Source organism: Carcharhinus amblyrhynchos, chromosome 3 (genome assembly GCF_965287045.1).
Source record: "Carcharhinus amblyrhynchos chromosome 3, sCarAmb.v2.hapA, whole genome shotgun sequence".
Lineage (NCBI taxonomy): Eukaryota > Metazoa > Chordata > Chondrichthyes > Carcharhiniformes > Carcharhinidae > Carcharhinus > Carcharhinus amblyrhynchos.
Genome location: NC_137326.1, coordinates 119,898,166 through 119,914,565, shown reverse-complemented (window position 1 = coordinate 119,914,565; position 16,400 = coordinate 119,898,166). Strand labels below are relative to the sequence as shown.

At 45.1% G+C, this 16,400-nt stretch overlaps 1 protein-coding gene across 1 annotated transcript; it reads left to right on the top strand.

The window, feature by feature from the left end:
• Window positions 1-14,471: 14,471 nt before the first annotated feature.
• Window positions 14,472-16,094, top strand: LOC145341072 (actin-like). The gene has a single exon (XM_080185879.1). It carries the CDS (start codon window positions 14,491-14,493, stop codon window positions 15,610-15,612), a length of 1,122 nt encoding a protein of 373 aa, XP_080042005.1. The 5' UTR covers window positions 14,472-14,490; the 3' UTR covers window positions 15,613-16,094.
• The last annotated feature ends 306 nt before the right edge of the window (window positions 16,095-16,400 follow it).

The window sequence follows — 16,400 nt, the reverse complement described above, 5'->3', positions numbered from 1 at the left end:
TATTTACACATGCAAACAAAATTAGAGTTTAAAATAGGAGGTGGAGGCAACCTGTTACGTCCTATTATCTGTTGTGTTTGACTCCAGCTCTGCACAAGACCGCAAGGAACTACAAAAGGTGGTGAGTGTAGTCCAATCCTTCATCCAAACCAGTCTCCCATCCATTGACTCTATCTACATTTCCCGCTGCCTCGGCAAGGCAGCCAACATAATTAAGGACTCCGGACACTGTCTCTTCCCCCTTCTTCCTTCAGGAAAAAAATACAAATGTCTGAAGCCATGTACCAACCGACTGACTCAAGAACAGCTTCTTCCCTGCTGCTGTCAGACTTTTGAATCGACCTACCTTGCATTAAGTTGATCTTTCCCTATACCCTAGCTATGGTGGTGTGCAAAATCCCACCCATACTCTTTGGGATCACTTCATTTAGAATGTATTTGCAACTCAGCTCCACTTTCTGAATTCTTTGTAAAAGTATTTTTGATAATTTACAGTGATGGCAGGTACCAGATGATTGAAAGAGAAAATTGCATTTATATCTACAAATTTGGGTCTGGTTTGTCCCACTGCTGCTGCAATTAGACTCACCTAATGCAACCCGAATTACCTGACAATGCGAAATAAAGAGTACACCACTCTCGGACACATTAGTGGGTTGGCTTAAATCCAAACAGGAAATGCTGGAGCTGTGGAGAGTGATGATGGAAGTCCCAATTTCTGGCTGACCCAACTTGAATCAGATTGCACCTCCAATTCTCAGATCCTGACGTTGAAATTGGGAAAACACTAAAAGAGAAGTATGAAATAATGACCTGGTTCCTCTGTAGGATAGTACAAATTTTCCAATGTGTATATTTTCCAAACGTCGCTGGATTCCGGGGAAGTACCGGATGATTGGAAAACAGCCAATGTTACGCCGTTGTTTAAGAAGGGTGCCAGGCAAAAGGCGGGGAATTATAGGCCGGTTAGTTTAACGTCTGTGGTAGGTAAAATGTTAGAATCTGTCATTAAGGAGGAAATTGCGAGGCATCTTGAAGGGAATTGCTTGATAGAGCAGACGCAGCACGGTTTCATTAAAGGGAAGTCGTGTCTGACAAATTTACTGGAGTTCTATGAGGATGTGTCTAGGGTGGTGGATAGAGGAGAGCCAGTGGATGTGGTCTTTCTAGATTTTCAGAAGGCGTTTGACAAAGTGCCTCACAAGAGGTTATTGCAGAAGGTCGAGGGACATGCAGTTGGGGGTAGGGTGTTAGCGTGGATAGAGGATTGGTTGTCAAATAGGAGACAGAGAGTGGGGGTCAACGGGTGCTATTCGGATTGGCGGATGGTGACTAGTGGAGTGCCCCAGGGGTCGGTGCTGGGGCCTCAGCTTTTTACCATTTATATAGATGATCTGGAGGAGGGAACCGAGTGTAGAGTGTCGAAATTTGCTGATGACACCAAGATTGGGGGAACAGCAAATTGTGCGGAGGGTGTTGAGAGTCTGCAGAAGGATCTAGATAGGCTGGGCGAATGGGCCAGGAAATGGCAAATGGAATTTAATGTTGGCAAGTGTGAGGTGGTCCACTTTGGTAGGAAGAATGGTAGGAAGGACTATTACTTACGGGGCGAAAAACTGCAGCAGGCGACGGTGCAGAGGGACCTCGGGGTCCTTGTCCATGAGTCGCAAAAACCCAGCTTGCAGGTGCAACAGGTGGTCAGGAAGGCGAATGGGATGCTGGCCTTCATAGCGAGGGGGATTGAATATAAAAGTAGGGAGGTCTTGCTGCAGCTGTATAGGGCATTGGTGAGGCCGCAACTGGAGTACTGTGTGCATTTTTGGGCGCCGCACCTGCGCAAAGATATTTTGGCCTTGGAAGGAGTGCAGAGGAGGTTTACTAGGCTGATACCGGAGTTGAGAGGGTTGAGCTATGAGGAGAGGCTGAATAAACTGGGCTTGTACTCGTTAGAGTTTAGAAGAATGAGAGGAGATCTCATTGAGATGTATAAGATGATGAATGGGATGGATAGGATAGAGGTGGAAAGACTCTTCCTGCTCAAAAAAGACAATAGGACTAGGGGGCACAGCCTCAAGATAAAAGGGGGGTGGTTTAGAACGGAGTTGAGGAGGAACTTCTTCACTCAAAGGGTGGTGAATCTTTGGAATTCTCTGCCCGTTGAAGTGGTGGAGGCTGCCTCACTAAATATTTTTAAGACGCGGGTTGATGGGTTTTTGATAAGAGAGGGGATTAAGGGTTAGGGGGAGAGGGCGGGAAAGTGGAACTGAGCAGCGACAGATCAGCCATGATCTTATTGAATGGCGGGGCAGACTCGAAGGGCTGGATGGCCTACTCCTGCTCCTATTTCTTATGTTCTTATGTTCTCAGTGTCAGGAGGTCTTGTGATGCAGTGGGGAGTGTCCCTGCCTCTGGGTTCAAGTCTCACTCCAGGATGGAGATGCAGAAGGAAAATGTGTTCATAACGTGGGCAAACAGGTTGAGTATCAACTTACAAAATCCTGCTTACATACGCCAATAACAAATGGTGAGAGTGGAAGAGATTTCCAGTCAGTCAAAAATTGGAGCCTCTGTCATCACTATCCATAGCCCCAGACTGAAACAGCAGCTCAGTCTCTTTGGGGGATTCCTGGGGTGGTTGGCTGGTGTGGGGTAAGATTGGTTCCAACAGCATGAGGACTGATCCCTGTTCTAGCTGGGGTAGAGACCGGACCTGCGTCCTTGTCTTTCCCACGATGGAGATCGTGGTTATGTGGGTCAGAGCTGCCTTTGGCAGAGCAGATAGAAGATTTATATCATTACATCTTAAATTAGAAATCTGCCAAACTCAAAATCTAAAGGTTAAAACCTTTTTTGTTTTGTAAGTGATGGAGTAAAAATCCCTACAAACCTCCAGAATAATACGATAATTGCTAACTATGTAGCTGCCCCCTCCATCACCCCATACAGAATATTGTATGCAGTATTGCATGAACAAGTTTCATTGTTGACTATCTTGTTCCTCTCTCTGAAAGATTAACACCCCCATCTACTGGTTAACGTCCTGTATTGCTAATAGCTCTCCAATTGACTGGGAACTATTCCTTAAGATAAAGCAGGGTTTCCCAAACTTTTGACCTCCAAGAGTACTGAAGGAAATCCTGAAAACCATTACGTGGAAGAATTAACCACAAAAAATGATGATTATTGCACAAAAGGCACAAACATAGAAAAACAAACTTAAAAGATGTTTCGTGCGTATACGTTTATTATAATAAAAAGTTCTGTCATTCAACAAATACTTCCGAATGTCCCTTATGTTGTTGTTTTTAATGGGAGCACTAACTCACACACACACTCCCTCATCCACCCACTCCCACAACCCACTTCCACCTTCACTCACCTTCACCCACCCTCATTCTCATCCACCATTACCATATTCTTAATAACTACTCGCCCTCCACTTGAACCACCCCAGCCGCAGCTGCTTCCCCTCACCACCGACCCCTCCCCAGCCAGACCCTGCGGAATCCTGCAAAGTCCCACAGAACCCAGTTTGGGAATCCCTGAATTCAGGTTTTGTAATATTCAGAAGACTCAGGAATTCTCTGCTCTCTGTGCTTTAACTTTATTGCACTGGTTAACATGTTAAATTGGATTATTGACTATTGTTTTGATAAATTGTTAACCCATTTAAAATAATCTTGTTCGTAATTGCTAAAGTAGAAGATAAATTTAAATCAAAAACATTATCTAGGGTATTTAACCACAAAATAAGATAAACTCCTTTAAGGTTTATTCTCAGACTCTCAGATTACCAGAATAAATTGTAGGTGATTTTGAACTAGGTTATTAAGAAGCAGCAGTTGGTGTAATACACCAACTTTTCTGCTTATTCATAAGCAGAAAAGACATATGATCCAGAATAGATGGGAATGGTTTCTGGCCCCACAACAGACAGACAGCTGAAGCTGACCATTGCATCGGTAGTGATAGTCTTTCAGTCTTCTTGAGAGAGCTAAAGGTTCCTACTGGAGCCAGTCTTGGTCTTCCTCAAGAAGGCAGACCAATGCTATTAAAAAGCTATTCCTTAAACTTTTAATTTCCTCAGACTACCATGTCTGGAAGAAGGATCTATGCTTGCTATAGAACTTCTTAGTGACATTGAACTGTCTCAGCTCCTCACTTGCTCCATGATGAACTCAATTGGTAACCTGTGGCCCACACAGCAAGGAAAGACATTTAAGAAAGCTATTTCAAGGACTCACCCATATTTGTTGCCAGTTTGCCATTTGAAGCTTCTGGTTAGCTTCCAGACATTTTATAACCTGATTTCTGGTTGTGAAAACTTAACTCTGATCTCCGTTTCTGAATAGTTTCTGAATTTACAACTTCTGAATAGTTTTACTTCAGCCATAGGTGGTCTAGTGGGGACGCCTTTGAGAATGGAGGACTTGGTGGAGCAGCAAGGAAGACAGGGGAGAGTAGGACCAACTCATAGAAGATGCAGTGGGACAAGCTGCTCTGCAGGAGACAATATCCATCAGCAGCTTTTCAGGGATCACATCTCCAGTCTGAACTTCACTAAGCAACAATGTCTCAGTATCCTCACATCACAGAGGTCACAATTCGAGTCCTTTACTCAGGCAATGGCAATACTGTGGCTGTCAATGTCACCTTGGCTATTAACTTTTATACAACAGGCTCCTTCTAGACTACAGCAGACAACAACAGTAACATTCCAGTTTCAGACAATGGTTGTACTGTAGAGGAGGAATATTTGGACCACTTTCCCCTCGGACAAGATGAAGTAGTTAAGAAAGCATTAGAAACTTAGAAACATAGAAAATAGAATCAGAAGTAGGTCATTTGGTCCTTCAAGCTTCACCCATATTAAAGACTTCCATTGGATGCAATGTACCATATGCTGCATTTCCTTCCATACTGCCCATCACTATCCTGGCATCTTTCCCAATGGATGATTGCAGTTCCTTGATGTCCAGTCATTTGTGACTGCAGACAGCACACTGTCCAGCCTTGTGCCAAATTTCCTGGCAGCAAACATGATTCATTCATCTAGTGCCAGTCCTCCGTACTGATTTTATTGCAACCAGACTGTTAGGATTACAGACTGGCCACTCAGCAAGGGCTAAGCACTTCTGACTCTGGTTAAAAACATTGCAAAGTGACCTAAAATGAGAACCAGCCTGCCACTGGAAATGTCATTAAGAAGAGACCATCAGCATAATTAAATAATGTCTCCACAGCCTGGATTGTTAGAAGGGAGCTTTCCATTCAAGCCCAAAGTGGCTGTTCAGGTTTGTGACCTTGATATTCCATAACCATGCCATTATGAGGGGCCAGTTCTAAACAGTACATGTGCAAAATGTACATCTTGTACAGCTCCCACCTATCCCAGACTCACTGCCTCAAAAATCTGATGCCCTCCCTCCCACATCGGTTCTCCAGCTACATGGTCAGTCATTTACTTCCGCTATTTCTATGCTCACTAGTGGATGAAACTGGAAGCAATCCTGAAATGACAGCTTTTGCTGTCTTGCTTTTCAATCTCCTTTCACAAATCTGCTTTCATGACCACAGTCCGCTTCCAACCTACATCAATGGTACCTATGTGGACCACAACCTCTGACTGTTCATCTTCACCCAGAAGAATGTCCTGCAGCCGCTTGATGGCATTCTTGATCCTGTCAACAGGGAGGCAACACATCTAAGAGTCACATCCACATCTGCAGAATCATCCATCTGTCTGAAGTAATGAATCCCCTACCAATACAGCTCTTCCACTCTTCTTCCTCCTCTCCTGTACAGCTGATCCACCCATGAAATCATGACTCTGACCGCACTCCACTGTGGAGCCGTCACATTCCTCAGCACCAAAATGGAGAATGGATTAGCGAGTGAAATAATCTCAGGGGACTCCTGGACTTGCTGTTTTATTCTCTTAGACTGCTTGGTGGTCACCCATTCCTTATCTGCTTGTATGCTCCAAATTTGCAGTGTGACCACCTATGTGAATGTGCTAGCTGCATAGCTCTCAGACTCACAGATGTGTCACAGTGACTCCAGCCTCCGTTCAAGCTTCAAAACTTGTGGCTCGAGTTTTTGCAGCTGGTGACACTTCTTGTACATATGGTCATGTAGGTTTAGGGTTGTGTCCCTGACTTTCCACATGGTAAGGGAGACACATTTCATGCAACCAATCTGTCCTTCCATGCCTTAAATTTACTTCTGTCATCTTTATTTTACTTTGCTTTACTTAACATCATTTAACTTTGCCTTAAATTTGCTTTACTGCCCTTTTGTGTCTTTAATTTTAATAGCTGATTTTTTTTAAAAAAAATCTTATTTTCAGCTTTTTACAGACTTCTTAACAGCAGTTTCTCACCAACCAAAGAATTTACATTTTCCTGCGGCATTAGCTGCCAGGCAGAGATGCTCTCAAGAACATTCCGCTTCTCCCAGCTACTTGAAGGTAGTGGAGGCCCTAAGCTTCAACCTGTTTTTTCGACTGCTGAGTAGAGGTGCTCTCTTGCAGGTTCAACTTCTCCCAGCTCCTTGAAGGAATATTGACATATTTCTAAGTCTAGATGTGTGCGACTTGGAGGGGAATTTGCAGGTGATGGTGGTCAAAAGTTTCAAGTTTTTAGGTGTCCAGATCACCAACAACCTGTCCTAGTTACCCCCTGCCAACCCTATAATTACGAAATTCCACCAATCCCTCTACTTTCTCAGGAGGCTAAGCAAATTTGGCATGTCTGCTATGACTTGTAACAATTTGTACAAATGTACCACAGAAATCATCCTTTCCAGATGAATCACAGCTTGTATGGCTCCTGCTCTGACCAAGAGCACAAGAAACTACAAAGGGTTGTGGACATAGCCCAGTCCATCACACAAATCAGCATCCCATCCAATGACTCTGTCCACACCTCCTGCTGCCTTGAAAAGCAGTCAGCATTAACAAGGACCCCACATACCTTGGACATACTCTCTTCCACCTTCTTCCATTGACAAAAATATGTAAAAGTCTGAGATTATGTGCCAATTGATTCAAGAACAGCTGTCATCAGACTCTTGAATGGGCCTAGATGTTTTTCTACTACCGATCTATGACTGTTTATATTCTGTTTATAATCTCCTTTCCTTCTTCCCTATGTACTCTGTGAATGGTATGTTCTGTCTGTATAGCATGCAAGAAAAAATACTTTTCACTGTATCCCAATAAATGTGACAATAAATCAAATCCCATGTATCTGTTGCCCTTGACCTTCTTGATTGGCCACATGGGTTTGAAAAGTGCCACCAAAGAAGCCTTGGTGAGTTGCCATTGTACATTTTGTAAATGGCACACATATGCACCACCGGTGGAGAATAAATACATGAGGTGATAAATAGGGTGCTGACTGGCTGCACTTGTCTTGGATGGTGTCAAGTTCTTTGCGTGTGCACTTATCCAGCCAAGTGGACATTATTTCATCATGCACTTGACTCGCGAGTTGTAAATGGCAGAACAGCTTTGGTAAGTTTGGGCTGAGTTACTTTGTGCAGAGTACCTAGCCTCTGGGCTGCTTTTGTGACCACAATGCTCATCCAGTCAGGTTTCTGGTTAATAGTGATTCCCAGGATGTTGATGCTGCAGAATCCCAAGGAAAGTCACGGGGAGATGGTTAGATTCTCTCTTGTTGGAAATATTCATTGCCTGGCACTTGTGTGGTACAAATATTAGTTACCATTGATTAGCTCACACCATAGTATTCTCTAGGTCTGGCTGTAGTTCATCCATTATCATCAATGAGGACCTCGACACCATTAGTCATTTTGAGGCTGGTTGCGGTGTCCAAAGGTGACTGATCAGGCCAATTAGAGCATGGAATATCCTGGCACATATTGGACAGATTTGTGTAGACACTGTAATAGTTGCGCTGGTGGCTCTGAACTTGCGCAGTTCACGCTGAAATGGTCCTTCACCTTGCTTCATAAGCTTGACAGCCTTTGTAGATGAGGCAGTGCCAGGTAAAGTGGTTTTGTGCCAGCGTTTCCCAGGTGGTCATGTCTGTCAAGTGACTTTAGGGAGGCCTTGAGTGTGTCTTTGAAATGTTTCTTCTGCCCTTCATGCAAGCATCTTTCAGCAGAGTTCCCCAAAAAGGAGCTGCTTGGGTATGCGCTCATCTGACATACGGATGACATGACCTGCCCACCGGTTCTGCGCTCTCATCAGCAGTGTGTGGACTGATGGTAGACTTGCTCTAGAGAGAACTTCAGTGTCTGGTACTTTGTCTTGCCATCTGATGTGTAATATTCTGTGAAGACAAGTCATGTGGAAATGATTGAGCTGTCTTGCATGCCTTCGATACACAGTCCACATTTTACAGGCATACAGGAGGGTAGTGAGTACAGCGGTGCTATAGACCTTCAGTTTTGTTGCTGGGCTGATTCCTCGAGTCCCCATACAGTGGACCGCAGTCTACTGAAATCAGAACTTGCCTTTGCTATTCTGCAGTTAACTTCTGTATCAAGTCACTGCTTGGGAGAGGGCGCTGCCAAGATAAATGGACTGGTCCACTGCCTGTAATTTCTGCCCTTTGATTGTGATTATGGGTTCTGTGTACAGTGCATGAGGAGCAGGCTGGTGCATGACTTCGGTCTTTTTAATGTTGATAATGAGTCCAAAGTTGTCACAGCCGTGGAAAATTTGTCCATACTGACTTGCATCTCTGGCTCTGAGCCATTATACAGGGCACAGTCATTGGCAAACAGGAAGTCTCTCAGAACAGTCTCCTTCACTTTGGTAATAGCTTGAAGTCTCCTCAGATTGAAGAGCTTCCCATCCACTCTGTACTTGAGGCTGAATCCAGCAACACTGTCCTGGAAGGCTTCATTCAGCATGGCAGTAAACATCATGCTGAGCAGTGTGCGTGTGAGCACGCAGCCCTGTTTGATCCATTGGTGACTGGGAATGCCTCAGAGGATTCTCTGCCATCTAGTACTCTGGCCATCATGGAACTGGCATATCATCTGAATGAATTTTGGTGGTGGTGGGGGGGAGCAGCTGAACTTTGACATGATCCTCCACAGGCATTGTTGGCTTACAGTGTCAGAGGCTTTCACAAGGTCAACAAAGGTTGTGTAGAGCTCACGATTCTGCTTCTGACACTTCACCTGAAGTTGGCACGCAGCAAAAATCATGTCAATAGTCCTGCGATCTTTGTGGAAGCCACACCGTGACTCTGGAAGCAGGTCCAGCACCAGATGAGTGACCAGACGATTTAGCAGGACTTTCGCGAGGGTTTTTCACGTGATGGAGAGCAGCGAGATTCCTCGGTTGTCGCATACTTGCCAATTGTCCTTCCTCTTGTAGAGGTGTATGATGGAAGTATCTTTAAGTTCCTGAGGAACAGATCATTGCTTCCAAAAGGATTGGAACAACTCGGTGATCTTTTCGATCAGTACAGGACCAGCAGCTTTGTAGATCTCTGTGGGTATGGCATCTGCCCCTGGGGCTTTGCCACTGAATAGGTGGCTGACAGCTTTCGTGACTTCAGCTCCTACCGGTGGGTCATCCATGGCGCTGTTGATATCAACCTGGGGAATCCCGTCTATTGCCTCATCATTAATAGATGACAGTCAGTTGAGGACAGTTTCAAAGTGTTCAGGCCATTTTTGCAGGATCTGAGCCCTCACTATAGTGAGTTGTACCATCTGTACTCAGGAGGGGGGAACTTCCGAGAGATTGAGGTCTGTAGAGAGTGTTGAGGACTTCACAGAACAGTTTCAAGTCATTTCTGTCAGCGTATCCCTGTATTTCATCTGCCTGGGCACTCAGCCAGGCATCCTGCATTTTACATAGTTTATTCTGGACTGTCCTGCGAGCACTGGTAAAAGCATTTTTCTTGGCAGCTGATGATGGGTCATTCTGATAGGCCCGATGAAGACGGTGCTTTTCATCAAGTAGAGCCTGTATCTCCTCATCATTCTCATCGAACCAATCATGCTGCTTGGGGATAGAGGGCCCAAGCATCTTCAGTGCAGATGTATGGACAGCATCCCTGAAGTGTTCTCAGTCATCCTCAGTGCTGCCTGCGAGGTATAGGTCAGCAAGCTTGGTTTCTAAGTCTTCAGCCAGTGCTGAAGCTATGCTGGGGTTCTCTAGCTTGGCCGCACTGATTCTTTTCATAACCTTGCTTCCTTGTGGTCACCTCTTGGGTCTGATGTGGAGCCTCATTTTGGAGACAATGCCTGTGATCTGTCCAGCAGTCAGCACCACACATGGCCTTGTTCACTCTGACATCCTGCCTGTCTTTTCTCCTGACAATGACATAGTCGATAAGATGCCAATGCTTAGAGCGGGGGTGCATCCAGAAGGTCTTGTTACGGGTAGGCAGATGGAAGGTTGTGTTGGTGATGATGTTGTGTGCTGCACAGGTCTTCATTAAGAGTACGCCGTTACTGTTACACTTGTGCAATCCATGCCTCCCAATGACTCACTGCCAGACTGCAGAGTCACACCCTACTCTTGCATTGAAATCACCAAGCAAGATCAGCTTGTTGGTACTGCTCACTGTTGTTAGTAGGTGTTGAGGTCATGTGCTGCATAGGTCTTCATTAAGAGTAAGCTGTTACTGTTACACTTACCCACTCCATGCCTCCCAATAACTCTCTGCCAGATTGCAGTCGCATCCTAATCTTGCATTGAAATCACCAAGCAAGATCAGCTTCTTGGTACTGCTCACAGCTGTTATAGGACATCTAGTTCTTCGTAGAACTTGTCTTTCATCTTGTCTGAGTTGTTCATTGTGGGGGCATAAGCGCTGATCAGGATGGCTTGACTTCTGTTCTGTAGTGGAAGCTGTAATGTCATAAGTCGGTTGTTCACACACTTGGGTAGACTATCAAGTTTCCAAACAAGGTGACTCCTGATGGTGAATCCAACTCCAGCATCATGACACTCATTGCTGCCGCGACAGCTCCAAAAAAAAGTGTATCCACCTCCAGTTTCAGTCACCTGACCTATGTTGGCAAGACAAGTTTCACTCAGGGCTGTAATGTCAATGTTGTATTTGGCAAGCTCTCTGGCAACTAAGGCTGTTCTTCTCTCTGGTCTGTCTGCTGTAGGGTTGTCCAAAAGCATGCGCACATTCCAAGTGCCAATGGTGAGCGGTGTCACCTTGTGTTTTATTTTGTTTGTTCCACTGCAAGATGGGATCCCCATTAGCCAGGGTGACTGACCAGGGTGTAGTGAAGCAGGCAATGTTTAGGGCACCTTTTCTAGCCCCTTCCTCATTCTACGAAGGTGAGCAGTGCATAGCTAAAGAGGACTGCTCAGTCAACCAGGTAGACGCCAAGTTTCACTGCTGCTTCGGTCAGCAGAAAACGACCATTAGGCCTGAGCCACCCGTGTGCAGGTCCATGACTACAGCTCCCAGTGTATCCTTACCTGCTGCTTCTTCACTTGCTCATCGCCACAGAACTTCAAGGGTTGAACAGGACACTGATGATGATGATAGTGTTGAGACTAGCACTTGATTTGAATTAAAGTGAGGGAGAGTTGCGCTGCATCAGCTTCACTCTCCCTTCCCAATTCTAGATCCAGTGGCAAGAGTCAAGGCTGCTGGAGATGGGACTAGGCGCAGTGGATGACCAGGACGTCTTCTGTGTCTTGTCCTACTCTTAGCTTTCCACGACGCTTGCACAGACTACCTTCTTGACCGTTGGACCTTCCATTGGTCTTGTCTGCTCAATCTGCTGGAATCTGTCTTCATCTGCTGGGATAGACATCTCCCTATCTCACCAGGTCAGATCTGGCTACATGTAACACAAACTACTTCATTTCCTGGACAGTTGTGACTGGAACAGAACACTGCAATTATCAGCAAACCTATTTAGATTTGATCATATGATGGGGTACAGATCATTGATTAAATGGCTGAAAGTCACTGGACTATGGAGTGCCCTGAACAAAACCTGCAGCAATGTCCTGCAGCTGAAATCGTTGGTCTCCAGCAAACAGAACCACCCTTATTATTAAATAAATAAACTCTGACTTTGACCTTCTTTTGTGCTATTTTGACACCAGCCAGCGGAAACTTTTTCCATAATTCCCATTGATTTCAAGGGCCTGCCGAATTCCCAAGTATCACACCTAATCAAAAGATGCACTTTAGCCTCTTTTCAACTCTTTTGTCCATGTTCAAACCAAGTCTGAAATGAGGGCAGGAGCCCAGTGGTCCTTCCGGAGCTCAAAATGAGCAGTGAGGAAACTATTGTTGAGTAACTGCCACATGATAGCACTGCTGATGACGCCTTTTATTGCCTTACTGATAATTTAGAGAAGACTGAAGAATGGTAAACGGTTAGTTTGTATTTGTACATTTCATGTAAATAGGGTGTTCAATGGGGTGTTGTTGCTGAAATTGAGCAACTTGGCTAGAGACTATTGCTAGTTCTAGAGCATAAACCTTCAGCATTACAATCAAGATGATGTAAGGGCCCATAGCCTTTGTTGTATCCATTTTGTTTTATCATGCAGAGTGATCTAACTAGCTGAAGACTGGAATCTATTTTGAGTGGCTAGTTCTGTCCTGAATTTAAACCATTTAACCATTGAGGGCAATGACATACTATATGAAGAAGATGTGGCCTTTTCCCCAAAAGGAATGTGTTGTTACTCCCCTACCAATACTGTCATGGATAGATGTAATGACAAGTAGATTGATGAGGCTGGGGTCTAGTGGTTCTGTCTATGGGACTGGATGGACGGGGATGGGATGGCGGGATATTAGCTGATAAAATACGATTCTAGGACCATGACTATGTCAGGATGTTGCTTGACTACTCTGGGACATCACTCCCAATTTTGGCACATCTGCAGATGTTTGTGAGGAAGACTTTGCAGAGTCAAATGGGTCTCTGTCATATCCAGTACTTTTGATGGTTCCAGGTGGTCATCTGGCTTTATGCTGAGGGAGTTGCAAGGCCATTTCAGAGTGCAATTAAAAGTTAACCACATTGATGTGGCTGTGGAGTCACATTTAAGCTTCATCAGGTAAGAAAGATAGATTTTTCTTCACTAAAGGGCATTAGTGAACTTAATCACTGCATTAGTTGCACGATCATCGTTATTCGTGCTTGCCTTTGACTCTACATTTATTTAATCAATGGAATTTAATTCCCCAAGTGGAATTTGAACCCCTATTTACAATTCATTAATCCTCTGGATTAATGCTCCAGTAACATATTTTTCTGTAAATCTAGTGTGTGTCTGGACTTTGGGGGAAAATAACTCAATTAAAAGATCTGTCATTGAAAGCCATATTTTGGCATTGGAGTCAAACTGCATACATTCAGCACGAACCACCAATGGCTTTCTTTGCCAGAATTCCTGTGAGAGATCAATTTATCCAAGATAATTCAGGTAAACCATCCTTTCCACCCACAGGTATCTGAATTTGAATTGAGCGCTGAATGTTTTATTCCAGGGCTTCAATGTTGTTAATAAGTCTATTATGTGGCAATGTCATGTCTGTGCCATGGTGTCCGTAAAGCAGATTATGTTGGTGAAGTTTTAATTAAAAGTACATCCAAAGATACAGTCCTTGTATCTGGATTAAAGGATTTCCTTATGAACTTTTTTTTTACAACATAAAGGAAGTTGTTAATTGTCTTGATCCGACAGGTGGCATCTCACTGGGTCTATGGGAGTCCCTTTGTGCATTAGAGACAAGCCTTTTACATGTCAGGAGACATGGACACACCAGCCAAACTATATATTTTTTCTTACCAAAATATTCCAACTGAAGAGGTCAAAACACCAAAATCTATTAACCGTGTAATAATGGAATAAAGCTCGCAATAATGTATAATACTTACCTCGTTAAAAAAAATCTAGTTTGATAAGTGACAGCTTTACTAACATGAAACATTAATGATACTTGATATAGGTGTTCAATTTGGGACAGAAATCCATAGGTTCAGATGTATTATGAAGTTTTCTGAATTTTTAATAAATCTATGGTGGTATAAGCAACAAAAATCCAGAGTGGTTCAAGATGCTTTTTAGAGTGATATATATTATGGACTTTCTTGACAGTGGACAGCAACCTCAGATCAGCTTGTTGAAGTGAATATTGCTGAAATGAGTGGTTGTCCAGAATGACAGGGAGTGTGCTTGTTGAAGTGAGGCTTGTTGAAGTGAATGGTTGTCCAGAGGTTGCTAGCTGACGTGACCTTGCTCACTGATGATTATTTCCTCATAATTCTTACAAAGATTGTCACAATTGGGTGGGCGAGACCTCACAGAAATGTTAAAACCTGGCCTGGCAAGTGTGGGGGCTTCATTGGTGTTTCAGCGGCGTTATTGCAAGCACACCTTTGGTGGGGGGGTGCAGTTTGTTGTTTAAGTGTGTGTTGGGTGTCATTGTTTTTCCCCCTCTTATTCTATTTTCCCCCCCCCCCACCCCTTTCATTTTTCTCTTGGTTTTGGGGGTGTTCGCAAGGATGGTGGACTTCCAGCCCGCCATCGTGATCGACAACGGCTCGGGGCTGGTGAAGGCCGGCATCTCGGGGGACAAGGAGCCGCGCTCCATCTTCACCAACGTGATCGGCAAGCCGCGGCAGAAGGCGCTGATCATCGGCGCCGGACAGAAGGACTTCTACATCGGCGAGGAGGCGCAGGCGAAGCGCGGGGTGCTGACCATCAAGTACCCGGTGGAGCACGGCATCGTCACCTCGTGGGACGACATGGACAAGATCTGGCGCTACGTCTACGACAACGACCTGAAGATCAAGTCAAACGAGCGGCCGGCGCTGCTGACCGAGGCGCCGCTCAACCCGCTGGCCAACCGCGAGAAGATGTGCCAGATCCTCTTCGAGTGCTTCGATCTGCCCGCCATGTACGTGGCCATCCAGGCCGTGCTGGCCCTCTACGCCTCGGGCCGCACCACCGGCTGCGTGATGGACAGCGGCGACGGCGTCACCCACACGGTGCCCATCTACGAGGGCTACTGCCTGCCGCACGCCGTGCTGCGCCTGGAGCTGGGCGGCCGCGACCTCACCGAGTACCTGGTGCGCATCCTGACCGAGAGCGGCGTCTCGTTCGTCAGCACGGCCGAGAAGGAGATCGTGCGCGACATCAAGGAGAAGCTGTGCTACGTGGCCATCGACCTGCAGGCCGAGATGTGCAAGAAGCCCTGCGACGTGGAGAAGGACTACAAGCTGCCCGACGGCCAGGTCATCAAGATCCAGAACCAGCGCTTCCGCTGCCCCGAGACCCTCTTCCTGCCCGCCAACATCGGCATCGAGGCGCCGGGCATCGACAAGCTGTGCTTCAACACCATCATGAAGTGCGACATCGACCTCCGCCGCGACCTCTACGCCAATGTCATCCTGGCCGGCGGCTCCAGCCTCTTCCCCGGCATCGACGAGCGCATGCTGAAGGAGGTGACCAAGATGGTGCCCACCGGCACCCCGGTGAAGGTGTGCGCCCCGGCCGAGAGGAAGTACTCGGTGTGGACGGGCGGCTCCATCCTCTCCTCCCTCTCCGCCTTCCAGCAGATGTGGGTGCTGGCCTCCGAGTACAAGGAGGTGGGCGCCAACATCGTCCACAGAAAGTGTTTCTAGAAAGGAAATAAATAACTCTTCTTCTCCTCCTTAAAACAAAAATCAACCAACCCCTTTTTACAGAAGAAAAAGAAATCCAAAACGACTGTATTTTTAAAAAAAGGAAAAAAAAACTGACAAAAATAAAGTGATGCGGAATGGAAGTGACTAACTTAACCGTTTTATTGATTTTTTTTCTCCCCTTCCCATCTCCCTCAGTTTAATTTTTAAATGATAAATTTTGAAAAACGAAGGAAAAGAGAAGCTTCTTGCAACAGAAGAAAAATCAAAACCTACGATTTTTCTGACAAAAAAATAAAGGGGTGCGGGATGGAAGTGGCTAACTTAACCGTTTTATTGTTTTTTTTGTCTCCTCTCCCCCTCCCATCCCCCATTCATTTTAATTTTTAAACGATAGATTTTTGAAAAAAAAAGTGAAAGAGGAGCTTCCTGCAACAGAGAGAAAAAAAATCAAATCCTACTGTTTTATTGACAATTCAAAAGTGGCGCGGAATTGAAGTAACTAACAACAGTACCCCAGCCCCCAGCTCCCTAATTTTTAAATGATAAGATTTTGAAAAAGAAGTGAAAGAGGTTTCTGATGAGTTAAAATGAGGAGGTTTCTGATGAGATGAGATAAAAATCAAGTACTTTAAAAAAAGTCCTGACAAAATAAAAAGTGGCGCGGAATGAAGTGATTGACGGAAGATTTTATTGTTTTGTTTTCTCCTTCACCCCCCCCCCCCCACCGTATCCCCCATTTGTTTTAATTTTTAAATGATAGATTTTGAAAAAAAAGTAGAAGAGGA

What these genes read in the sequence shown, in the direction of transcription:
- LOC145341072 (XM_080185879.1), top strand. Translation starts at nt 14,491, where the DNA reads ATGGTGGACTTCCAGCCCGCCATCGTGATCGACAACGGCTCGGGGCTG.